We start from the raw sequence: 26,466 nt of genomic DNA on the forward strand, positions 1-26,466 counted from the left end.
ACCTCCTAGGTGCAACTCCAACAACCTCAAGTGAACAGGAGCTACCAAAGATCCAGATCGCTGACACCCTTAACATAAGCAAGGAACCCTTCATCATGGAAGAGCTCAAAGCAGTAACCAGTACCTTAAAAGACCAAAAGTCACCTGGTCTTGACAATATTCCTACGCCACATATTAAGCGTGTGCCGTGTCTGTGTTAATCGATGTGTTTATCGGCAGGACAGAAACTACCGAAGAATTCCGAATCATATCGTGTACGAGTCAGGCTGTCGGTTTTTTCACTACTGCGCATGCATATAACGCATCTCGTTGAATATCGCGGTAATCACGTGTAGTATTGGACCAGGTGGGTGGAGCACAGACGGGCAGGCCAGAACTGAGTTCTCAATGAACTATTTATTGCTAGCTTTTCAGCCTTTTATCACTTCCCAGGCTTGCGCGCGCGCGCACACACACACACACACACGTGTTCTGGTTGGGGAGAGCTCCCTTTCTCTGCTCTCCTCTCCTTTTAAAGGTCGTGGTCACTGGGGAAGATGCACAAACACAGGTTAATCCCCATCAGGTGCAATGATTCCACCACTTACCTTCCCTGACTCCACCCTCCATTCACAGACCGCCGCTTGGCCACACCCCCCCTGCCACATCACGTTATCAAATTCAATAGATGTGGCCACGTTATCGCCCATTTAAACACGTGTTTTTGTTGTTGTTTACATCTACATCTGCCAAAGCTACGTTACGATGTGGAATTTTCTGAAAGGTGTACAGAAACTGCCAGAGACGGGGACAAAGCGACCTCGGTCTGAAGAGGAGAAAAAGGCTGCCGATAAAGCGTACGAGAAGGAGAAACGACAAAGGACTTATAAGCAAACGTGGGAGCAGGGTAGGCCTTGGCTGAGATACGATTTTTATGGAATAATTAATTTTTTTCAAGTTGATTCCTAGTCAATATGAAGCTCCTAATGCTTTCTCTCTCATAAATGGCTAAATACAGAAAGCATGTTGGACATATTTTGGGTGCTATAGTCATGATAGTAAGTATATTTGCTTTCAATACTCATACACCAAGTTGTCAAGTTTTCCAATATATTATTATTTGTTGATATTATATTATGGTGCTCTGTGTTGTTCTCATTTATGTATTTGAGTATCAAAATACTCGGGTCTTGAAATAAATGCACATTAGTCATGAACAATGGTAACTACTCTCTTTTGCGTTATTTTTGACAGAAGTAAAATTCATACATGAACAAATTTTGGCTACTTGGCTAGTTACTTTGGAAGGTAACTAGTCCGGCTGGCTGGTGAAAAAAAATGAATTTCGAGCCCTGGTATAGCTTTAAAGAACAACACTGTACTTTTTGTCCATTAATTGTTACTTTTAGTATGTGGACCATCCACGAAACAAGTTAGTTCCCGTTCTCACGTCTGTTATAGCAGCTGTCATTCCCTTTCAAGATTCTCATTTTCCCCCCTCTTGATATTAGACAAACCACAAAGCATTAACATCTCTGTCCTGAAGATATCCAGAAACTGAAAGTGACAGTTTTACCTCTGACACCAGAGACATCAATCAAAATTCTCCTCCCAGAAAATTTCACCATGTCAATGATTACACAAGCTTTCTTTATCTCAAACATACTTTATTTAAGTAATTGTGTGAAATGAAATTTGAAATATTCCAGTGGAAGCTAGTTGTTGCTCTAGAAATATAATGTAGGACTTATTATTATTATTATTATTATTACTACTACAAAAAAGCAAATAGAAGGAAAAAATGTGCACAAGGATAACTTAAAAATAATAAACATTTCAACCGTTATATTCCACTGTTTTCTCTCTTTATTCATGTGCTATATTCTTTATTCATACAGTATTGTTAGTTTATTTAATCAAAGTCAGATTATAAACAGTGAAACATTATCTGCTTTATAACTGGTCGTCTACACTGTCACTCAATCGCAGTTTAAACACGAGAGTTCTTCCTATTGGCTGCAGCTTTTTGTGCGCCGACCAATCAGCGGCCTTCGCGCGGAATTTCGAACTCGATTCAAACCTGTAGTTGTTATTGGCCGCAGTGTTCCTCCGCCTGTTTGAAATAAACAAAATAGTTCCTCGCACTAGTCCATAAATCGCACACGATTTGAATCAAACGTTAAATATGTATATTGTTAAAACATATGTACTTAAAAGTTGTGTATTAAGCATGATTAAAAAAGTCTGTGTAGCCAAGTTGTTTGTTGTTTGGCGGAGTGATACGGGAGCGTGCACGATTCCCCGACACGCGGCGAGCACTAGTCAGTGTAAAGCGATCCGTTCTGGTCGGACGAGGTTAATGTTGTTTCATTGTCTGCTAATTTGCGTTTTTAAATTGTCGATGGAATATATTTTATCTTGAAGATTTGTTTTTAACTCAGGTAAGGTGACGCATTTGTATTCAATCCTCAGGGTATTCGCTATTTTCACTCTTAGGGATTTGGGTTCCTAAGCGTTTTCCGACAGATTTCTTACTTTGCGCTGGAATTGGTTGGTTAATCTCGTGAACGGTCGCTCATTGGACAGTTTCCGTGTCCATATGAAGAACTAGCCAATCCAGCGCGTAGAGGCGGGTTTTGTCGGAAAACTGGTGCTTGAAAGAAAGCGTAATAGAATTATTGGTGCATTAATATCTTACTAGAAACTTGTAAATCTCGATAAAGGTGTTTTATTTTGACATGGTCTAGATCTGTTTTAAGGGACTTTAAGCAGTTTGGGTTACTTTGTAGCAGCACATGTTCGTGGATTAGGAGTTTAATGTTTAAGTCAGACAATGAGGATAAAATGACATTTTAGTGTAATTAAGTGTTTTTTCCTCCTCTCAGGTAAGTACAGCTGATGTAAGGACGATGCCTCTGTTCGGTAAAATCGTGGTGATAAAGAGAAACGGTGCGGATGGAAACGAATTTCCGCTCACAGCATCCTGTCTGTTCGGGAGGTCAGTAAAGTACAGTTTTGTTTTGAATTTAATGTTTATCATAACTGTAACGTTAAAAATGATTGTGTACTTGTTCGTGTGTTGTCTATAACTGTAACTTGTCTCGTGTGGCTGTTTGATAGCCATGTGTCGTTCGCGAACGAGTCGACTCCTTGATTTGGCTCTTTTATGCGAACGTTAAGGGTCAGTTCTCATACTGAACACGACCTGTGTTTTCTCTCTTATGCTGTAGCTATAGGAAATACAGTACAGTAATTGTTTTTATGTAATTGAATCAACGTTTATATTGAAATTTTTTAACGTCGGAGTTGTTCAGTGCGAGTCGTGTTTTTGACTCTGAACCGATAGAGGATTCGTTTGCGTGTTTATCGCAAGCAGCGTTATGATGCGTTTGCTAAAAATTAGTGTTTAGAGATTTCATGAAAGACTTGGGTGTCAGAATAGCGTTTGTTTTGGTTTAAAACGAAAAAAAGGCCTAATAAGTCGTTTGATGAGATGTGCCGAATGACTTGACTCATTGTAAAGAGCTGCGAATCTTATCACTACTGTTTAAAACTGAGGCGGGTTTTTCTGTCAGTGACGTCACGCTGCTCCTAGCAAATCAGCGTGGGCATAGACACCACGGGCTCCAGGAAGCGCCCTCATCTATCTATCTATCTATCTATCTATCTATCTATCTATCTATCTATAATATATAAAATCTCATCTCATTATCTCAAGCCGCTTTATCCTGTTCTACAGGGTCGCAGGCAAGCTGGAGCCTATCCCAGCTGACTACGGGCGAAAGGCAGGGTACACCCTGGACAAGTCACCAGGTCATCACAGGGCTGACACGTAGACACACAACCATTCACACCTACGGTCAATTTAGAGTCACCAGTTAACCTAACCTGCATGTCTTTGGACTGTGGGGGAAACCCACGCGGACACGGGGAGAACATGCAAACTCCGCACAGAAAGGCCCTCGCCGGCCACGGGGCTCGAACCCGGACCTTCTTGCTGTGAGGCGACAGCGTTAACCACTACACCACCATGCCGTGCTGCCATATATAATAAAATAAATTTTTTTTGCGTCTTTGTGGGGTTTTCCAGTGCAGCACTGATTTCTGAATTCATCTCATCTCATCTCATTATCTCTAGCCGCTTTATCCTTCTACAGGGTCGCAGGCAAGCTGGAGCCTATCCCAGCTGACTATGGGCGAAAGGCGGGGTACACCCTGGACAAGTCGCCAGGTCATCACAGGGCTGACACATAGACACAGACAACCATTCACACTCACATTCACACCTACGGTCAATTTAGAGTCACCAGTTAACCTAACCTGCATGTCTTTGGACTGTGGGGGAAACCGGAGCACCCGGAGGAAACCCACGCGGACACGGGGAGAACATGCAAACTCCACACAGAAAGGCCCTCGCCGGCCCCGGGGCTCGAACCCAGGACCTTCTTGCTGTGAGGCGACAGCGTTAACCACTACACCACCATGCCGTGCTGCCATATATAATAAAATAAATTTTTTTTGCGTCTTTGTGGGGTTTTCCAGTGCAGCACTGATTTCTGAATTGTTTTTTGTAATATTTTCTTCAGATGTTATTACAGAGGTTATCTACTGGCGAATACAATGTTCAAATCTAGTCAAAAAATTAAGCTTACGACAAAATCATTTTAGTACATGGTAGTCATTTGTTTATCTTTTAGTAAAGTTTGAATATGAAAAGCTTTTTATGGCCAAAACAAACACATTCCACCAGGTTTACAAAAGTTTCACGTTCTGTATTTTCATCATAGTCATGTGCGAATGCTGACCATCTGTTAAAAAAAAAATAATACCAAGCCGACATTCACAACAAAACTGGATTACGTTTAACCGTCTTTGTAAAGGGTAAAGCTGAATGAGACAAGTTTGGTGATTTGAATAGTGATCTCCTGATCTTGGCATGTGCTGAATTCTACAATAACGCAGCTCAGCCACTGCAGCGAATGAGCTACCATCTGCTTGTTAACTTGACTTTAATCACCATTTCTGGGTCCAAATGCTGCTTAAGCGTTGCCAACGTGTTGACTTTTTAACTAGGTTTAGTGACTTAAATTAAAAAGAGAACCTAGCGACAAACGACACAATTTGTCATTGACACAAGTGACTTTCTTGAACTCGATACAGTTCTCTAGCTCACACCACAGCTGCTGTTAGGAGTCTAGAAAGCAGGCTCGCTCCACTCACCATTGATGTCTAATGCCTGATAATCAGTCTTATAATCTCAAATATACAAATATACACTCAAATATACAATCGCATAGTTGTTGAAAAGACGGCTTTGATCTGGAAATATGGTCATGACATCACGTCTTAACAAGCGGCTAGACCCACATGAGCTCTTCGTCCTTTTCTGTTACTTTTGTCCTTGTTGAACGATGCATCCTTTGTTTTAGTTTATGGATTTGTTTTGGAATCAGGTTCATATCATTGAGTCTTCTTATACATCAGGAGTTAAATGTAGGGTATGAATGTTTTTGTCCAACTATCAGGGTTTTTCTTACCACCATGTTTCTTGTGTAAGATTTATTTTTTGTGAAAGAAGCTCTGCTATATTTTGCTCCTTTGCTCTGTAAACAAACTCCAATTATGATCTCAAACCAATCTGTTTTTCTTATTTTAAAGGAAGCTTGACTGTGATATCCGGATCCAGCTGCCACAGGTGTCCAAAGAACACTGCAGAATTGAGCTCAATGAGAATAAAGAGGTAATGAAGAGCCGATTCTGACGCTCTCACCATTTCCACATCCCTGATTGTGCTGCTGATCTTGTAAAAGTCTCATTTGTATGTTTGTAATGCATTGTTCATGCATTCGACAATTAAACTACTCCTGTCTGTGAATATTCTCATTCATCCAGGTCATAGTAACCTCAAGAAAATTGAATCAAACACAACTGGACTTGGTTTTAAGTCTTTGGAGAAATTTCAGCTCCAGGGTTGAAACTTGGCGGTTGCATGGTCGCCAGTGGCGATGAAAAACTGACCAGGGGGACTAAAAGTTGATTTGAGAAGTACGAAAAAATTATAATAAAAATTAAATATGTTCCTTCCTTGGAGTACCTTTGCTTTCTTTTCCTCAACTCTTAAGTTCGTGAATTCTAGTAAAAGTTTAGAGAAACTGGGCTAGCCCAGAGGATATAAGTTTTTTTTTTTTTTTTTTTTAAATAAATCCAATATCTACCTGTTCCACACTCCAGCCCAGTTGGTGGCGGTAATGCTCCTTTAAGTTGGTTGCCAACCGCCATAAACCCTAAAGAAGAAGTAAAAGTTTAGTTCTAAAGTGCAAGATTCAAAGCAGTTTGTGAGTTTTCAGATCGCTCCACAATATCCAGTGCTGTGTCTGAAATCACTCACTATATAGTGGATTATATCATGAGTTCGCCATTTTGTAGTGCTGTCCGAATGTATAGTGAGAATTATTACACCCTATATGGTGGACTGATAGTATCCCACAATGCATCATGAAAAGTAGTGTACAACCAATCAATATACAATGGTGTTTGAAAGTTTGTAAACGCTTTAGAATTTTCTATATTTCTGCATAAATATGACCTAAAACATCAGATTTTCACACAAGTCCTAAAAGTAGATAAAGTGAACCCAGTTAAACAAATGAGACAAAAATATTATACTTGGTCATTTATTTATTGAGGAAAATGAGCCAATGTTACATATCTATGAGTGGCAAAAGTATGTGAACCTCTAGGATTAGCAGTTAATTTGAAGGTGAAATTAGAGTCAGGTGTTTTCAATCAATGGGATGACAATCAGGTGTGAGTGGGCACCCTGTTTTATTTAAAGAACAGGGATCTATCAAAGTCTGAGCTTCACAACACATGTTTGTGGAAGTGTATCATGGCACGAACAAAGGAGATTTCTGAGGACCTCAGAAAAAGCGTTGTTGATGCTCATCAGGCTGGAAAAGGTTATAAAACCATCTCTAAAGAGTTTGGACTCCACCAATCCACAGTCAGACAGATTGTGTACAAATGGAGGAAATTCAAGACCATTGTTACCCTCCCCAGGAGTGGTCAACCAACAAAGATCACTCCAAGAGCAAGGTGTGTAATAGTCGGCAAGGTCACAAAGGACTCCAGGGTAACTTCTAAGCAACTGAAGGACTTTTTCACATTAGCTAATGTTCATGAGAACACTGAACAACAATGGTGTGCATGGCAGGGTTGCAAGGAGAAAGCCACTGCTCTCCAAAAAGAACTTTGCTGCTTGTCTGCAGTTTGCTAAAGATCATGTGGACAAGCCAGAAGGCTATTGGAAAAATGTTTTGTAGACGGATGAGACCAAAATAGAATTTTTTGGTTTAAATGAGAAGCGTTATGTTTGGAGAAAGGAAAAACACTGCATTCCAGTGTAAGAACCTTATCCTATCTGTGAAACATGGTGGTGGTAGTATCATGGTTTGGGCCTGTTTTGCTGCATCTGGGCCAGGATGGCTTGCCAGCATTGATGAAACAATGAATTCTGAATTATACCAGCAAATTCTAAAGGAAAATGTCAGGACATCTGTCCACGAACTGAATCTGAAGAGAAGGTGGGTCATGCAGCAAGACAACAACCCTAAGCACACAAGTCGTTCTACCAAAGAATGGTTAAAGAAGAATGTTTTGGAATGGCCAAGTCAAAGTCCTGACCTTAATCCAATTGAAATGTTGTGGGAGGACCTAAAGCGAGCAGTTCATTTGAGGAAACTTACCAACATCCCAGAGTTGAAGCTGCTCAGTACGGAGGAATGGGCTAAAATTCCTCCAAGCCGGTGTTCAGGAAAGATCAGCAGTTACCGCAAATGTTTAGTTGCAGTTATTGCTGCACAAGGGGGTCACACCAGATACTGAAAGCAAAGGTTCACATACTTTTGCCATGCTCATATGTAGTATTGGATCATTTTCCTCCATAAATAAATGACTGTGTATATTTTCTCATTTGTTTAACTGGGTTCTCTTTATCTACTTTTAGGACTTGTGTGAAAATCTGATTGTTTTAGGTCATATTTATGCAGAAATATAAATTCTAAAGGGTTCACAAACTTTCAAGCACCACTGTATATCATCATGCATTGCGGGTGCACTGGAAAAAAGCTCTGAAAGCTGTTTCAGAAGGACTCAAGTATTTTAGATTGAGTATTGCAGCAGTTAATTTTTCCTTATGAAACTGGGCATGAGAAGTTTTGGTGTGAAAATGGCAATAATATTGTGTGTTTGGGGGCAATGGATGGAGAAAGAAACACAAACGGACATTGAAGTACAATTAAAAACAGTATGAGTATAGAAAATAAGCTAAAATAGAATTTGGAGACAAAGTGCCAGAATAAGTTACAGTGCAGAGTGAGTAATTAACCAAAAGCCTCAAATTTGATTTAATAAAAGGCAGCAGCAAAGAACAAAGTATTTAGCCTTGATTTACAAGGCCTGAAAGATGCAGTAGGAACAAAGTACTTTTTATGCCTCCGTCACCGTAAGGTGCAGGAGGCGTTATGTTTTCGGGTTGTCCGTCTGTCCGTCCATCCGTGCGTGCATCTGGCCCGAAAACTTGTGAACGCGATATCTCAAAGGCTAATGAAAGGAATTTCACCAAACTTTCGCCATTTGTGCGCTTTGGGACAAACACAAACTGATTAGATTTTGAGATCAAAAGGTCTAAGGTCAAGGTCACTGTGAGGTCAAATGTCTGTCCGAAAACCTTGTGGACACAATATCTCCAAGGCTAATACAAGTAATTTCACCAGGTCAAGATTACTGTGAGGTCAAATGTCCATCCCCAAATCACAACTTAATAAGGCATGTAGTCTACCGGGCAGAGGCATCCCCATTGATGCTGTTGGCGTCGAGTTCTACCTTTTTTTTTTTTTTTTTAATGTTTTTTATGCTTCCACCACCATAAGGTGCAGGAGGCATTACGTTTTCAGGTTGTCCGTCCATCCCGAAACCTTGTGAACGTGATATCTCAAAGGCTAATGAAAGGAATTTCACCAAACTTTCGCCATTTGTGCACTTTGGTACAAACATAAACTGATTAGATTTTGAGATCAAAAGGTCTAACAGGGATGTGATTTTTCCGCGAATTCGTGGAATTCCGCTTTTTTCACCTCAAAACTTGAAAAAAAAAATGTTTCCGATTTTTCCCTCAAATCCACATTCGTATCCTATTCGTTCCGACTTTGTTTGAAAGATGGCAGCCTCGGATTTGCATCTTTACGCCTCGATCACGGAGGATGCCATCTTTCAACCCTGTTTGAAGCGAGCGCATTCATTGGTTGTTACAGAGCGATGGGCCAATCATGTACCTCGTTTCATCTCGTTGACGTAATTACATCATTTACGCTATTACGTCATTGAGATGAAACGAGGTACGTGATTGGCCCATCGCTCTGTAACAACCAATGAACGTGCTTGTTAGATAGCTGTACGTAAGCTCGCTTCAAACAGAGTTGAAAGATGGCGGCCTCCGTGATCGAGCGTAAAGATGTAAATCGAGTTAAAGAAATCGACAGAATAGTGAAAAACAAGTCCCGCTGGGAATGGTTGGAGAAAGAGGTTGCTACAGACGTTGGACATGAGATTGTGAGACATTTGTTCAGCGATTTCGTTCTTTGGGGAGAGGGCAGAGGTCTCTGGCTGTCAAGTTTGGGGATACTGGGACCTCCCCTGCCCGAGCTACGAGCGTCCAAAGTCGGGTTGGAGCCCGGGATAGAAACGAAACCTAAGCGGAGCGCCGCGGCTCGCCTCAGGGCGAATTACGTCCCAAGGCGCGGGGCTAGCGGGCCCTGCCGCGCTGGTTCTTTGGGGTGTGTGTGTGAGAGAGTGCGCGAGTGAGATTGTGAGAGAGAGAGAGAGCGCGAGAGAGTGTGCGCGCGCGAGTGAGAGAGAGAGTGAGCAAGAGTGTGTGTGTGTGTGTCAGAGTTGCATGTTGACCATTAAATTGGCTTGAATTTGTTAATCATGACAAGTTTTTTTCTTGTGTGTTTGCTTGCCATTTTAGTACAATTTTTAAGTCAGAAAACCCCAAAACCCAGGAGCTTCGGGGGGCTTCCCCCCCTTGTCCCCCCACCAGGGTGCTGCCCTGGACCAGCTGGGGGCCTGCGGCCCCCAGACCCCCGGCTAAAATTTTCAGATAATTTCACCAGCCCCAAATCACATCCCTGGTCTAAGGTCAAGGTCACTGTGAGGTCAAATGTCTGTCCGCAAACCTCGTGAACACAATATCTCCAAGGCTGATGCAAGTAATTTCACCAGGTCAAGATTACTGTGAGGTCAAATGTCCATCCCCAAATCACAACTTAATAAGGTGTGTAGTCTACCGGGCAGAGGTGTCGAGTTCTATCTAGTTTTTCTTTTTTTTTTGCTATCCACCTCTAGGTTTAAAAATAAACCTGCACTGCATCATGACAGACAGGATAATGTTTGAGTTTAATATTGTTTAGTGTGTAGGTTGTGGGTGTTTTTATACAGACCTGGCAACCTGTAACTGAATCAGTGCAGCTGGTCTGTCATGATGCAGCGCAGGTTTTTATTTTTTTTTTTAAATTAACCTAGATGTGGATGATATAACAACAAAAAGATTATATAAATATTTTGCACAGGACTGTGTTCCTCTGATAACAGAAACAAAGCTCCAGCTCTCTCTGCTCTTAATCTGTTCTGTTCTTTCAGGATTTATCATGCATGTCACTTTTTTTTTTTTGTGCCCGAGTTGTTTGAAACCAATCTGGGTTTTGTGTCGAATAAGGAAGCTACTTCACCTGTAAGAAAATCATACTCTTTTATGAAGGTGCTAACTCGAATGCGAGCAGGGGAAAAAAAAAACCGAGATTCTTAAGCAAACTCTTTCATATTCCCTTCCGACTTTGTTTTTGTAAAATACATTTTAAATACAATCGTGAATTTTTCTAGAGTTTCCAGGCTTAGCTCCTCTCATCGTATTCTTTAACCACTCATGTCCTTGTTCTTGAAGCATTTGCTTCTGTTTGTTAACATTTTTCTTGATAGCGGGGAGACGGTGATGCATTTTATCTATTTCTCTGTTTGACCAAGCAAAAACAGTGCAAAAATTAACCATATTGAAAACAGATTAAACTTTGCTTGCATGAAAGATGGTGTCTGTCTGACCCCAGCTGTAATCATCACGTGATGCATGATGTTATGCATAAGGGGTCTATAAACAGTATGTGTACCATACTACAACAGTGGGGATATATAAAATAACTTGCAAAGCGGTAAATGAAACTGAGACTAAGAAAACAGCCAAGACATAATGGTGGATACGTAGTGAGGGACGCTTTTAGGAACTGAAACAAAAGATCAAAATCTAATTTTTGTGGTGCTAGTTTGGAATATATGCCCATTCCAACTTGCCTGGTCGGGCATGTCGGGGACATATCCCACTTGCCCAAATGCATGTTTCACTTACCCTGGGCAATCGGGCAGTCCTTAATGTTGAGCCCTGTATTTATTAATGTGGGAAATACACTCAGTATAATATGTATTTATTATTATGAAAACCTACCAGTCAACTGATCTGGCACGTTTTAATTGTGCGACAGTAATGACGTAAATAACAGCGCAACGGAGTAGTGTCCAGAAGAGGTTTTTCATTTAACCAATGAGCTCACTATATAGTCCTTTCAATAGAATTGCCTAGATAGGGAGGAGTGAGCGATTTCAGACACAGCACACAACTTTCCTGAACTCTGACCTTTCCCATGATTCATTGCTGCGTCATAGTGGAAGCCAGGATCTTTCTTCCCCTCCACTGTGTTGACCTTTGTAGCTAATGCTAACTGCTAGGTATGGTAGGTAAGATCAAAGATGACTAAAAGACATCAGGTCCCGTTTTCTGACATGCTCTGGTGATAATAGAATCAAAGTGCCTCATCCGTCTACTCTCACAGAATGGATAGATGACATGAAGTTGTGGCCCGATGTCAGCCAAGTTGACTGTCAATTATTTTATTCTTAACGAAGGCGTTGATGGCGAGGAGCTAAGGAACTACGAAAGCATACAATTATCTACACCGTAATAAAATTGGCAACATTGCGTGTAAAAGAGAGGGTGAGTTTGTTTGCTTAAAAGCTGAGGTTGAGCCTACCCAGAACAAAAGGGGGGGGGGAATCCTGCAGTCATGCAGCTGCTATCATCTGGAAGGTAGGCTATGTCAGAGTAGAGCGATTTGTATTGGTTTACTAATAATGTAGTGTTTTTATATTGTAAGTCGCTTTGGACAAAAGCCATAACCAAATACCACAACTATAACCATGTTAACCATAAGCACCTAGACCTAGTCTAATAGAACTCTATCAGCCTACTGTACCGTGATGTCTCTTGTATAGGCTCAAGAAGCAAAAGCTAGATCAGAGAAGCATCGGCTAACCATTTTCATGCAAATGCTGTCAAACTTTGGAAACAATAAATATACCACACTTGAATAATTCCTTGTCTATGTATTTGTCCAAGCGTCTTCAACTTCTTAACTCGTCTGATCGTTCCAGATATCAGATGGTATTTGTAGGCTGTTTGTTTACACTAATACTTCAGCACTGGTCACTCTTGGATTCTCTCGGCTACCTCGGCCACATGTGCTTATTGTTAGTCGCTTTGAATAAAAATGTCAGCTGAATGACTGGACTGTAGTGTAATGTTTGAATAATGTACAGTATCTAAACAACAATTATATTGAGTTAATGCTGATTAATCCATTTCTGGGGCATACGTTAAACACAGTGGGGTGGTGTTCAAGTAAAAATGGTTTAAAATTTTTTTGTGTTGGGTTAGAGGAAATTTAAGGGCCACTTTATTTTGGCCTGGGCCACTAAGAATTCAGGGATACTGGCCCGAGTGGCGACCAAGCACTGAAGTTAATTTTTAGCCCTGCACCTCTCATCCAAGAGACTTCATCAGCTTGTCTGACTAGACTGGGCTAGTCTGACCGGCTGGTGCGAGTACCCGGGTATTTAACCTCGGTGGAGTCATTCTCAAGGCCACTGATGTCATTGTTTCTTTAGTGAGAAGGCACACTCCTTTTGAGGATAGCAATGTACACATTTTGGACAGGGAAGACAGATGGTTTGAAAGAGGAGTAAAATAAGCTATCTTTGTGAAATTGGAAAAAAAAAAACATCCCTCAACAGAAGGTGGTGTCGCAAATCTCGTCTGTCTCCCATTTACAATGCTGTCCTTTCACCCTACCCAGGAGATTTCAAACCTTAGCTTCCAAGAACAACGGTCATTCACAAATGGCCTCATGTGACTCCAGCAACTTGAATGACCCCAAATGACAGTCACTGCAACAGAATGGAGCACTAATGAAGTTGACGCCAACGACTTTATCACACCTTGGAGCACTAAAGAAACAATGATATCAGTGGCCTTGAGAATGACACTCCAGAGGTTAAATATCTGGGTACTCATGCCAGTCTAGTCAGACAAGCTGATAAAGTGAATTGAAGAAGCCTCTTGGATGAGAGGTGAAACGTCTTCAAAGACTTGAAACAAAGTCCAGTTGCGTTTGATTCAATTTTCTTGAGGTAAACTACGCCTGGTAACTGCTTTTTCAAAAGCCTCCTTATTGAACTATTCATGCCACCCACTGAACAGTTCAGGTTTAAGTAAAAGGTTCAGTTTAGGAAACTTGCAAAGTCCTCAGTTAATACTATGGTTTAAATTTATATCATAAATTATGATAATCTAGATTTTATAAAGAGTAATTCATTAAAGGATAAACTTGCTTGTATGCATGGCAGCTGCGGATACAAAACTGCTAACCTTTATGCATTTTGCGCAGGTGCTCAGCTGCATGCTTCAACTAGTCATAACTGAAAAATGTGCCAGAAGAGTCGTCTTTTTTTTTATTTTTATCTCCAAATAAAAAAAGAACAGATGAGCCGATTGACGGTTCTGGAGGTGTTTTGAGCGCTCCTGAAATGTTCCATGCTCTTCTCCCTGGTGCATCCATAAGTCATAAAGATAAATTGCTGAGAAAGGAAGCAGTTTACAGAGAAAAGTGTGACATAAGTGCAGTCACTTCCCAGACAACTCTAGTGGTTCGACTTGTCTGCATGAAGTGATCCGAATAACAAAACGAGAAAACTAACTCGTAATGAGACTTGCAAAATGTACATTAGTGTAGTTGCCATAACAACCAATGTAGCTGTACAAGCAAATGACCACAGTACGAATTTATCCACATCAGATCTGCTCATCAGATCACTTTTAGAGTCCAAGGCCCAATCCCAATTCTAATTTCTACCCCTCCCCCTTCCCCTTGGCCCTTCCCCTTGAAACTGAGCTACAAGGGATAGGGCTTGAAATTCAACCCCTACGTATTGGGATAGCCCTTCAACGATCGCATACGTCATCGCGTACCTCCGTCAGCGTTTACGTTAGCAAAACGCGACCAAATGCGTCATTGGCTGCGACCAGCCGCTACAGTCAGAGCCAGAACCAGAAATCTCTGCTGGCAGGGTGTGATTTGTTGAATGGGATATCTTTGGCGCTTCGTGCACCACATCCGACAGAATGAGGTGTCAGAACACTCATGTAAACAATAAAAGCGAGAATAACAGAACTCACTCCCAAAGCTTTTTAGCAGCAGCTTGGATTTCAGAAATCGCTGCTCATTCTCAGCTCGAAAGCGACTCAAGCGGCGTGTTTCCTCTGGATAACAACTTAAAACACGTAAATAATGGAGAAAATACATTTATGACAATCTTTCGCCGCGGGAACCGCCATCTTTCTGAAATCCGCATGAAATCTCGCTGAAATCCGCATGGCATTGTGGGAAATCACTCAAACCCCTTCGTTCGGAGTCAGCTCCAGGAAAATCTCCGTTTGGAGGGGTACAGAAGCCCTACCCCTCCGCGTTAACTGGGATTGGGATACCCCTACCCCTTCACGTGAACGCGCAAAATGGAGGGGAAGGGCCAAGGGGTTGGTCCAAGGGGTGAAATGGGATTCGGCCCAAGTTCACGTCAGTGGGATTTTCTTTGAGGAATGTTTTGGCAGGTTTACGCAAATAATTTCTCACTGCATGAACACAAAATGAAGTCGGTGTAAATGTAGCTAGTATGAATCCATGAGAGTTGTAACCATTCTCTCTCTCTCTCTCTCTCTCTCAGCTTATTTTGACCAACCTGAGTTCGGTGAATCCGACTCGCATCAACGGTGAGATTTTACAGCAGTCCGAGCGTTTGAAGCATGGAGATCTAATCACAATTATCGATCGTTCCTTTAGGTACATCATCATTCTGTTGAAATCCATGTTTGGGGTGTTATGTGGTCAGGGTTTTGTTTTTTTTTTTAAATAATTATTATTAAGTTGACCTCATGTTGTGCAGATTCGAGTATCCGCCTGCGCTGACTCCGAAGAAAAAGCATTTATCCACACCTGGGAAAGGAGAAACTGTCAAGGTGAGGTTTTTTTTTTCCTGGTGATTATTTTTAGAATTTTACAATCATTTTTTCAGGGCGTACTGTGTCTATTTTTATTTAAATATTTGTTTAGTGTGAAGATCGACCGATGAACTATTCAACTTGACGCTCCTTAAAATTTCAGTGTAAAATCCCTCAAAGACTTTGTTGGTTCACCAGGTCTTGCAAGACCAGCAGGTGAAGAGCACACCTGGAACCACAGAGAAAAAGAAGTCTGAACACGCTACAGGTGAGCTCTCGTGATCTTTGTGAGAAAATCCTGCATCTCTGATGGCTTTTTGTTAGATCTTTGTCTTGATTTAATGGTTTCTTTTTACAGATACCTGTTTGAAAGATGGATCCAACCTGCCTGCCTGTCTGGACCAGAGTGTTGGAGATCAGCAGAACAAAGCCACTATGGACAGCACCTTCTCTCCCTTCTCCGATCTTTACAACATGGTCAAGCAAGATTTGGCCACCAAACCTGTGTGGAAATCTGCCAGTCTCTCCAATACCCCTCTCTCAAGACCTTCAGTGGGCAAACAGGAAACTAAGAAGGTTTCAAGTGAGAACCACAAGCCGGTGACGCCAAAATTGGCCCACAAGAAGAGAAGATCCTCAACCGCTAAGCCCATAGAGGATGCTCAAGCAGAAAACCTATCTGCTCAGGTGAAAACTGCCACACCTGTCGTTCAAGGAGAACAGAAGAGGCGCTCAGAAGGTGTAGACATGGCCGTATCTCAGAAGAAAACTCCTCAGACAACGCCACAGAAGTTCACTGCTGACCAAGTGGTCCAGCAAATCACCTTCGAGAGTCCGAGTACCAAGTCTCTGAAAGCCAGGAGGAGGAGCGCTTCTCAAACCCCGGAGACACAAACCCCTTCTCAGAATCCCTCAGAGCTAGCAGAGGCTGAAGAGACCAGAGCGAAACAGACCACCAGGACGTCTCCGAGAGCAAGCGCAGGAAAACGGTTACAAATCCAGGAGGTGTTGCAGGAGATTATAACCACACCCACTTCTGATGACAAAGGTCAGGGTTTTGTTTTGTTTGTGTTGTCGTCGTCTCCTCCCCCACTTATTTGTTTCTTTTTACTTGAATATACCAAAGTATGCATAAAGGCAGTATTTCTAGTGATTTAAAAAAAATTTTTTTTAAACATTATAGTTTGCTTTATCATTAGTCTAATTTGAGTGAATTGCAAACATGTCAGGTTAACATGTACATTAATCTGCATTTGAACATACTGACCCACTGATTAAATTTGTATCTGCTTTGTTTTTATTTCTTTTTGTTGTTGCTAACTCAACAAACTTTACTTAAAGTGGATGGTGCTGACTGCTTTCATGCATCCAGATCATGAATATAATACTTCTGAGATCTGATTTCCATTGGGACATCTGTTGATTTGTAGAGTAAACCTTACTTTGCCATCACTAGGCACTCATTTTATGCGCTACTAGTTAGGTCTGTTAAGTCATCAATTTTTCGTATTTGTTGATGAATTTCCTTTTGAAACAGGAAATCAGTGAGCATTGAGGGGTGTTAATGTTTACTGTTTAGCTATTGAATTTATTTTGATGTATTGATCCAGCGATGCACCTGAAAAATGCACTTATCTAGTGGGCAGGGAAAATGCAAATATAATTTACCTGGGGGGGGAATAATTGAAGGGATGTAAAAGATGTTTGTTTTTTGGGTAGTGTTTAGTTTTGCTTCGCACCAACTTTATTGCTGTGAGCTTTGCCCTTCTTAGCCAATAGAATCAAAGAAGGTGGGACTGTGGCTTCTTTCGTTGGTTAAAAATATAAACGGACTGCATTTTTATTGCACGCCGTTTTTCTTACTTAGCCATTTTGTCAACTTGCACTAGGGCTGTGCGATATATCGAATATACTTGATATATCGCGAAAATTCTGTGTGCGATACATAAAATTATTATATCGTAACTATCGAGTATTTTATGGTCATCTTCCGACTTGCGTTTGTTTCGTGTTTTGTTTAAAACCTTTTCCGGTGGTTTTCTCCCTGTCCCTCAGGCAGTAACGTGAGAGGCTGCCTAAGGGTAAAGAAAACAATAACGTCACGCACTCGCCAACCAATCCCGGGCGACATCTCGGTGCTGAAAGGAACTTCCGGGAAGATTTTCTAGTTTCGGTTGTGTTGCCAGATTGGGCGGTTTTAAGTGCATTTTGGCAGGTTTTGAACATATTTTGAGCTGGAAAACGTTAGCAGTATCTGGCAACACTGCCGGCGGGAAGATTTCCTGGTTCCGGTTTACAGTGCTAACTCAGTTCGTGCAATCGCTGGTGTTGCATAGGCTACCGTGTAAGCTCTGGCAATTTCAGCGACAAATTACTTCCTAAAAGAACTAGTAAGGGGTCAGTCAACTGGCATTTTTTGGATATCGCGAGGAGGACGTGGAACAGCAAATGCCAGTTTGTAAAGTGTGCAAAAAAAAAAAACCTGTCAGCACGAAAGGCAGCAGCACTACAAATGTGTTCCATCACCTGAAACTCACCCAGTACAGTATGAAGAGTCTCTGAAACTCCGAAGTACTTGCCCACGAGCTAAACCCCTCCCACAAGCTAAACAAACGACCATAGCGGCCTCGTTCTCCAAAGCTCCCCCATATGAGAAAACGAGTCAGAGATGGAGTTCATTGCCGAAGACATGATCCCAGTTAGTATAGTGGAAAAACCAGGCTTCCAAAAATGACTAAACGCACTCGATCCCAAATATGAGTTGCCTGGTCGCAGACATTTTACAGAGAAGGCAATACCGGAATTATACACATCTGAGAGGCAGAGCCAGAAAACATTCAGTTCAAAAGTTTGCAAAGAGAAAAATTGTTTTGCAGATCTCTCTCTTCTCTCCCTCAATCTCTCTCTCTGTTGTGAATGTTCCAGTGGTTCTCAGTAGTCAGGTTAATAGCTTGGAGATCTATTTTTTAAAATAATTTAATGAATGAGCACTTTTTTTATTTAGGCTAAATGTCTTTCTCAGTGTTGAGCTTGCACTTTATTGGTTTGAGCTCTGAGCAGCTCTGTATTGTATTGCCCCTTTGTTGCAATTTTCAAGATTGTTTTTGCAGTTTGTGCCACATCTTTGTTGAATAAAAATAGTCTTATTTCAACTCAATTGTGATTAATCACTAACATGAAAATTTAAAATGTGTTGTTGAAAACCACCTGTAAAGTTAACCAAGAATGTTATTTAATCTGCAGGGATTGTAGTGAAAACAGTAAAAAGAGTAAAAGTTAGATTTCATGGGGTCCTTTAGAGGAGATTTAAATATATCGAGATATATATCGTGAAATGGAGAAAATGTATCGGGATATTCATTTTTTCCCATATCGCACAGCCCTAACTTGCACATGTTGAATAACGGAGGTACCAATGTTGCTATCAAGAAAATCCTAGCTGGCAGACAGGGGGAAATTATCACACAACCCTTTGCACACTTATGACTAAATCAGTTTGGTGTTCAGTAGGTAATGGCCAGGCCTTCAGTAAGAAGCACAAATGTGATGACCTACCCATCCCAGCACCCAAGAGAAAACGTGTGTCCTTTGGTGGACAACTGAGCCCCGAACTGTTTGACAAACGTTTGCCACCTAATTCCCCCCTACGCCGAGGGGCAACCCCTGGGAGACGCAGTCTGGGGTTCCCGCAGAAACCACACTCTCTGCTCAGACGAGCCTCCACCATTGGCCTGATGGTAAGGCTTGAAAAGGGCACTAGTGTTGTTTTGGTTAAGCTTTCTCATTTGGTTTCTAAAGTGCATGTACTTCTCTTGTCTGTAGGGTTACCAGCTTGAAGAGGATATGACCGAGAGCCCTGCTAAGAATGCTTCATCTAAACGAGTGGTTTCTCCTGCCAAGACTCAGAGTCCATCATCTGCCAAGACACCGAAGACACCTTCGCCTGCAAAAACTCCAAAGTCTCCTTCCCCTGCCAAGACTCCAAAGACTCCTTCCCATGCCAAGAAATCTCCAAGCCCAAAAGCTAAAACCCCATCTCCTAAAAATTCCAAGACGCCTCCACCTTCTTCAAACCCATCAACCTCCAAATCCTCAAGGAAGTTCTCGAACACTTCAGCAAATTCTCCATCTCCAAGTGAAGGGTCCCTTCTCAAGACACCTACAATGCATGGCCGATTTTCAGTTTCTCAAATCAGCACCCCATCGCCTGTCGTCAATCAGGAGAAAGGAGCAAAGGAAAAATCTGTATCTGTACTAGAAGAGCCTCGAGAACATGTGACCCCTAGGTCCATGCCAAGAAGGAGCAGCATGAAGGTGTCGGCTCGGAAGACCCCGAAGAGCATGCTGAGGAGTGCACTTGATGTTGTGCGATCACGACGTAGTGGAGCTTCGTGTGCTAATTTAAAAGGTAACGTGATGTGTGTGTTGCAGGAAGTGTTTGGTGTTTTTCTTGCTAACCATGATTTATTTATTTATTTATTTTAAAATTTCTTTTGTTTCTGTTTTTAAGTTGTCAGTTCTTGGGCTGACATTGTGAAGTATGGACAAGCTAAACCTCAAACGGAAGGTGGGGCTAAGAAAGCCGCAACCAGGAAAATGGTAATCAAGCGGACTAAAATAACTAAACCCAAGGTCAGTTTGCTGCTTTGTTTTTGAGGTTTTGGGTTCTTTAATTGTTGTATGAGGATATATGTACTTTCTCTGCAGACACCTGCGCGCAGACTGAAAGATAGCACAAGTACTGGACATGCGGCTTCTCCAGCCAGTATAGTTGTAGGCAAGGCCTACTTAAGATCTACTCAGCTTCTTGGTGCCGCCCCTAAAGTAGTATGCAACAGCGCCCTGCTTGAAAGGGATATGAAAATGGATGAAGATCTTACCGGTGCACTGATTTTGTTTTTAATTGAGTGCTCAGCTAATATACATTTTCCATCTATGATCGGTTCCAAATCTCTAAAATCTTGGCTTGTTTGCAGGGGTATCAGATATCTTCAAAACTCCAGCTAACAGCAGAAGGAAAAGTGCCTTTACAAAAAGTAACGAGTGTCCAGCAACACCGCTTGGTGTTGGTGAAATGACTGAAATGTCAATAATGAATACTCCTGAGGAATCTGGTAAGCATTTTATTTATTTTTGTATTTATTTACTTATTTTTAAATTAATCTTTGTAGTAATTTTATTTCTATTGCAAATCAAGAATAAACTTGTTGCTCATCTGTGCACAGGGGAAATGGTGGTGTCTCCCATGGGTGTTGTGTCCACTGCCAAACAGGGGTGCTACAACAGTGAAGCTTTAACCAGACTCCTCCAGGACAACCAGGAAAGAAGTTTTATTGAAGAAATTGATGCCTCGTCTGCCCTTTCTCCATCTGAAGTATCCACATTATTAGATATGCTCAGTGAAGATCAAATCGAGAGCAAGAAGGCTGTGCCAGGCCAAACACCACAACACAAACCAGCCCCGTCAGAACGCCCTACAGGAGTCAAAAGACTCCTGAGAACACCCAAGCAGAAAGCTGAGCCTGTAGAAGACCTAAGGGGAAAGTTACTCAAGACGCCCAAAGAGCCAAAACCACCCCAGGAGGAGTGTTTGGAAGGTGTTAAAGAACTCCTTAATACTCCTAAGCAAAATGGAACTCCTTTAGAAGAGGACATGGCTGGATTAAAAAGGTTGATGAAGACTCCAAAAGTTAGAAACAGTCCTGTAGTGTGTGCTGTAGGCTTGAAAAGACTTGTCAAGACCCCCAAGGATAAGACCGAGCAAGAGGAGAACCTGACTGGAGTAAAACAACTGATGAAGACTCCCAAACAGAAGAAACAGCTGGCTGAGGAAGACCTGACAGGCGTACAAGAGATGATGAAAACTCCCAAGCAGGAGAAGCAGCCTGTGAAGGAAGACCTGACGGGTGTTCGGGAGATGATAAAAACCCCCAAGCAGAAGAAGCAGCCAGTGAAGGAAGACCTGACGGGTGTTCGGGAGATGATGAAAACCCCCAAGCAGAAGAAGCAGCCAGTGAAGGAAGACCTGACGGGTGTTCGGGAGATGATGAAAACCCCCAAACAGAAGAAGCAGCCAGTGGAGGAAGACCTGACGGGTGTTCGGGAGATGATGAAAACCCCCAAGCAGAAGAAGCAACCAGTGGAGGAAGACCTGACGGGTGTTCGGGAGATGATGAAAACCCCCAAGCAGAAGAAGCGGCCAGTGGAGGAAGACCTGACGGGTGTTCGGGAGATGATGAAAACTCCCAAGCAGAAGAAGCGGCCAGTGAAGGAAGACCTGACGGGTGTTCGGGAGATGATGAAAACTCCCAAGCCGAAGAAACGGCCAGTGGAGGAAGACCTGACGGGTGTGCAGGAGATGATGAAAACTCCCAAGCAGAAGAGCCAGCCAATTGAAAACCTGGTTGGTGTGAAGAGCTTGCGTCAGATCCCCAAGGAGAAAGGAGAACCAGTTGAAAATGACTTTGTAATTGATAATCTGATGAAGACCCCCAAGCAAAAAAGAGGTGAAGCAGTGGTGGGTTTCACCATTGCTGCAGAGCTCGACTCAGTTGGTTCTGGTGTTTTGCCTGTAGAAGGTGAGTTAATGCTTGGTTGTCTTTGCATACACGATTATTTGGGTCTTGTTGTAAATTTGTGGAAGTATATATGCTGGAAGTTGATTGGTTATTTATTTATTTATTTATTTATTAAGAAGCCAATGAGGAATCTGAAGAGAAGGAAAACATCTGCCTGGTTGAGGATGTGAAAAAGGATACAGAAGCAGCTGTTGGTCTACATATTGAGACTGTAGAAGCAAAAACTTCTTGCCAGGAGGTGGAAGGGGTCAGGACATGTGAAGTGATGACTAAAGTGAATGAAGATGCAGCCCAAAAAGCACCTCTTGAAGCGGTTTGCACTTCTGAAATGATTAGCATGGCAGTAAAGGCCACTACATCTGTAGCTTCTCCTAAGCAGTCAAACAGATCCTCACCTGCTGAAAAGGCTAGGCATGGTGCTCAAGTAAGAACAGTACAGAAATCCCAGAAAAGTCAAGAATGTCAGATGGGTTTGGATTCTCTGTCTGCTACAGTGACAGGAACTGAGGATGAACCTAGTACTGATTCTGCAAAGTCTGTTCCTTCTGTGCGAGGAAGAAGAGGCAAGTCAGCCATTGAACTCATTGAGGATGTTCCTGCACAAAGTCCTGCTAGAAAATCTACCAGAGGAAGAATCCCCAAGGAGCAAGTGGAGGCTCAAAAATTTTGTACCTCTGCAGAGGATGAGCAGGTGGCACTTAAACCCAGGAGAGGAAGGAAAGCTCAACAAAATATTGAAGTTTTGCAGGTAGGTCCTGTTACTGACTTGAAGGCTTCTGCAGAGGTAGAAGCCTCTATGAAGTCACCAGCTCCTGCTAGAGCCAAGAAAGGAAGGAAAGAAAAACATGAATCAGAGAATCCACAAGAACCTCAAGCTTCAGTTGATGAGGTTGGGGTGGTATCAGAGATTGCTGAACATCAGCCATCAGCAGAGACTGAGGCTCAGGTTAAGTCCAACACTAGAGCAAGGAGAGGCAGGACAACAAGGAAGGAGCCCAGAATAGCTCCAGAAGTTGAGGAAACTTCAGATATTAAGAGCTCAGATGCTGTAGTGACAGTGAAAGCTGCTGTTCTAGAGAGTTCTGAATCTGCAGCAGAAAATGAAGATTTTCTTAAATCTACCGCAAAAACTAGGAGAGGCAGGCCAACAAAGAAGGAAATGCTGAAGACCTCACAAGTTGAATTTCCTGCACCCATCCAAACTGTTGTGGAATCAGATGTTAAGAGCTCTGATGTAGTGAAGCTTGATGTTGCAGTTGAGCCCAAATTACCAAAGAGTGCTGAAGTTCAGTCAGTAAGAGAAACTGAAGAGCCCATTAAAGCCAACTCCAAACCAAGGAGAGGCAGAGCAGCAAAGAAGGAAACTCCAGTAACCGCACACTTTAAAGAAACATTTAAATCCACTTTAGATTCTGTGGTGCTGTCTGAAGAGCTCACTCAAATACCTGTGGTGAAGTCTAAACAAGGGAGGAAAGTGAATCCAGTGGCTTTGAACAACCAAGTAGTGGTTGAATCTAATGTTGAGCCTCATGTGGCTGAATCTGAGCCTCAACCAGAAGCTCCAGCAGTCAGGTCTAGCCGAGGTGCTAGAAACAAGCAGTTAAAGTCACAGGTAGAAGATACTGCTAATGGTCCTGCTACAGAAACCATTGCAACAGCTGCTGTGACTGAGGAACCAGTGGTGAAAAATGTCAGAGGAAACAGGAGGACAAAACAGCCCAAAGATCAGGTTTTAGATGACTCTCAGGAAGAAGCAAAAGGTAAACCCAGTATTGACTCAGGAACCATTCAGCAGTCAGGGGCCCCTGGAGCCAGATCAGCCAGAGGAAAGCGTACAGCTGCTATCAAGAATGAAACAGAAGCACCAGTTAAGAGAGGGCGTCGTGTAGCTACTGTTGAAGTTCCTCCTGCAGCTAACAAGCCCAGCCGTGGTAGAAAAGCTGCTGCAAAATCAGAGCCAGAGAAAGTTGCAGAAGATATTACAGCAGTGGTGGAACCAGTTGAAGAGACCAGCACTGAAACAAAGGTACCAGAGTCTGTAACCAATGAAACGCCACTTAAACAAACAGACTCTGAGGGGGTGGTAGTAGCTAAGAGAGGAAGAGGGAGAATCGCTAAGAAAACTAAGGTCTCAGCCAAGGACACCTCAGTCAATGAAGCTGAAAAAGAAGCAGCTAAGGAAGCACCTCAACTGAAGAATTCCAAGAAGAAAGATGAATCAGCAGCTACAGATGATCCCTTAATTGCAGAGACCAAGCAGTTGGTATGTCCATCAGTCAAAGGATGTAAAGGGAGGGGGGCAAAGAAGCAAGAAGAACCAGAAAAGGAGACGCCAGCTGCTGAAGAAAATGTCCAACCAGTCAGGAGAGGAAGAGCAGGTGCTTCAGTAGTTTCCCAACATAAGGTAGCAGCTTGTCCAAAAGGGGGGCAGAAAAGGAAGGCTGTAGGGGTTGTAGCTGAGGAAACACAAGAGTCTTTACCGAAGAGGAAAAGGGACAAAGGAGCTGGAGCAGCAGCTCTAACAGATGCAGCTGTACCAGGCAAAGGGAGGAGGACAGCAATGAAGAAGGCAGAAGAAACCTCTGAAGTGGAAGCAGAAGAACCTCCTAAAAAGGAAGCAAAACCTGTAAGAGGTCGGAGAAAAGCAACTCAGGAAGGTGTTCCACCTCGGGCTGAAGATCCTGTTTTGGGTAAGTTTTCTCCACGTTAGTTTAGGAACCCATTCAAATTTTGCTCATTGTCTGAGAGCTAGCCTTGCAAACCCAGATACTCAAAGCTTCCATGAGCTTTTAAACATGAATGGTTAAAGATGAAGCTTCAAAGACAGGATTCTGTGAGGTTTTTAAACCTGAACAGGTAGACTTTAAATGCTCACAGAATCTCATCTTTAAATGCTCCTGGAATCAAGACTTTAACCATTAATATTTAAAATGTTTACAGAATAAAGACAAATGCTTAAAGATTCAATGGTGTTTAAAGTCAGGGTTGTGAGTTTAAAAACAGGACAAACAACCTGCTTGTATTTTATATATTGATTTGCTAAATAGGCGGCACGGTGGTGTAGTGGTTAGCGCTGTCGCCTCACAGCAAGAAGGTCCGGGTTCGAGCCCCGTGGCCGGCGAGGGCCTTTCTGTGCGGAGTTTGTATGTTCTCCCCGTGTCCGCGTGGGTTTCCTCCGGGTGCTCCGGTTTCCCCCACAGTCCAAAGACATGCAGGTTAGGTTAACTGGTGACTCTAAATTGACCGTAGGTGTGAATGTGAGTGTGAATGGTTGTCTGTGTCTATGTGTCAGCCCTGTGATGACCTGGCGACTTGTCCAGGGTGTACCCCGCCTTTCGCCCATAGTCAGCTGGGATAGGCTCCAGCTTGCCTGCGACCCTGTAGAACACGATAAAGTAGCTAGAGATAATGAGATGAGATTTGCTAAATAAAATGGCTGTTTTGTGTCTTTCTTGCAGAGACAACTACTTGCCGAGGAACCAGAGGGCAGAAGAAAGCGGAGATGGATGTCCTTACAGCTCCTGTGAGACGGACAAGAAGAAAATAAAGCACTGATCTTGAGATGATGTAAATAATCTGCAAGAATTGGGGGGGGGGTTATATATCAAGACCAGTTAATGTGGTGGCTCTTGTACCAATTGAATTTTTTTCCCCCCTCATTCCCAGTTTAGTTTTTTTTTTATTATTCTTTTAAAAAAAAAAAAAGCATAATTATTTTTAGAAATCATTTCAGATTTTTATTTTTTTTAAAGCTGGAAATATTATTTGGGGCATTTGTGTTAATAGGATTGCTTTCCCCCACTACCCCATGTGTTGTCTTGCAGGGCCCTCTGTCTCATTTCCCTTCATATACTTGTTCACCATATGCTTTTTTTAATGTGTTTTAAGCGGTGTTTTTTGTATTTGTAGCTTGAAGAAAAAAAATTATGATAATAAACAGTATGAGGTTTGTAAAATTATCAGTTTTAGTGTGGTGGAGGATTTCAGTAAGCACCAAAAATGAACACTATGTCCTCAGTGTTTAAAAAAAGGCTTAACACAATGTTTGCTGAAAAGAAACGTCATCTCTAATGGTTGCCATCACTTAATGGGAGCTGACTTAATAGTTTTCAAAAGATTTCTGGTTATTTTCCAGCACTGAGTGAGGTGGTCCTTCATGGGTAGATGATAAAGACTGTAATAAATCATAAACCACACATCATTTCACGACCAATGTTGTCATCAGCTGTCCATCAAGAGCGACAGAGTCTTCTGCAGCAGCAGCATGAATGGCCTGGTTGAGCTGCTGTGGAATGTCTGGTTTCGTGAGCTCTTGTATACACCCTTTGACGCTTGTCCTCAATTGCAGACACCGGAGCTTTTAACTATGCTTCACCGTGTTACTCTATCCAAGACGTCCCTTTCCCACATCTGATCGATAACTCTGGCATTCTTCATGTTCCTCTTCAAAACATCTTTGTACCTCAGTTTCTGTCC

At 42.3% G+C, this 26,466-nt stretch overlaps 1 protein-coding gene across 2 annotated transcripts; it reads left to right on the forward strand.

The window, feature by feature from the left end:
• The first annotated feature begins 2,266 nt into the window (after nt 1-2,266).
• mki67 (marker of proliferation Ki-67) lies at nt 2,267-25,949 on the forward strand. Of its 2 annotated transcripts, none has more exons than XM_060939335.1 (15): nt 2,267-2,420; nt 2,865-2,977; nt 5,638-5,719; nt 15,139-15,254; nt 15,358-15,430; nt 15,611-15,680; nt 15,771-16,460; nt 18,920-19,149; nt 19,235-19,820; nt 19,923-20,044; nt 20,120-20,294; nt 20,389-20,526; nt 20,638-21,990; nt 22,107-24,680; nt 25,449-25,949. In XM_060939335.1, the coding sequence occupies exons 2-15, from the start codon at nt 2,889-2,891 to the stop codon at nt 25,535-25,537; spliced, it is 6,387 nt and encodes a 2,128-aa protein (XP_060795318.1). In that variant the 5' UTR covers nt 2,267-2,420; nt 2,865-2,888; the 3' UTR covers nt 25,538-25,949. The 2 variants fall into 2 exon arrangements, with proteins under 2 accessions (XP_060795318.1, XP_060795319.1); XM_060939336.1 differs by having other exon boundaries at nt 18,923-19,149.
• The last annotated feature ends 517 nt before the right edge of the window (nt 25,950-26,466 follow it).

The sequence above is a fragment of the Neoarius graeffei genome, chromosome 14 (assembly GCF_027579695.1).
Source record: "Neoarius graeffei isolate fNeoGra1 chromosome 14, fNeoGra1.pri, whole genome shotgun sequence".
Classification (NCBI taxonomy): Eukaryota; Metazoa; Chordata; class Actinopteri; order Siluriformes; family Ariidae; genus Neoarius; species Neoarius graeffei.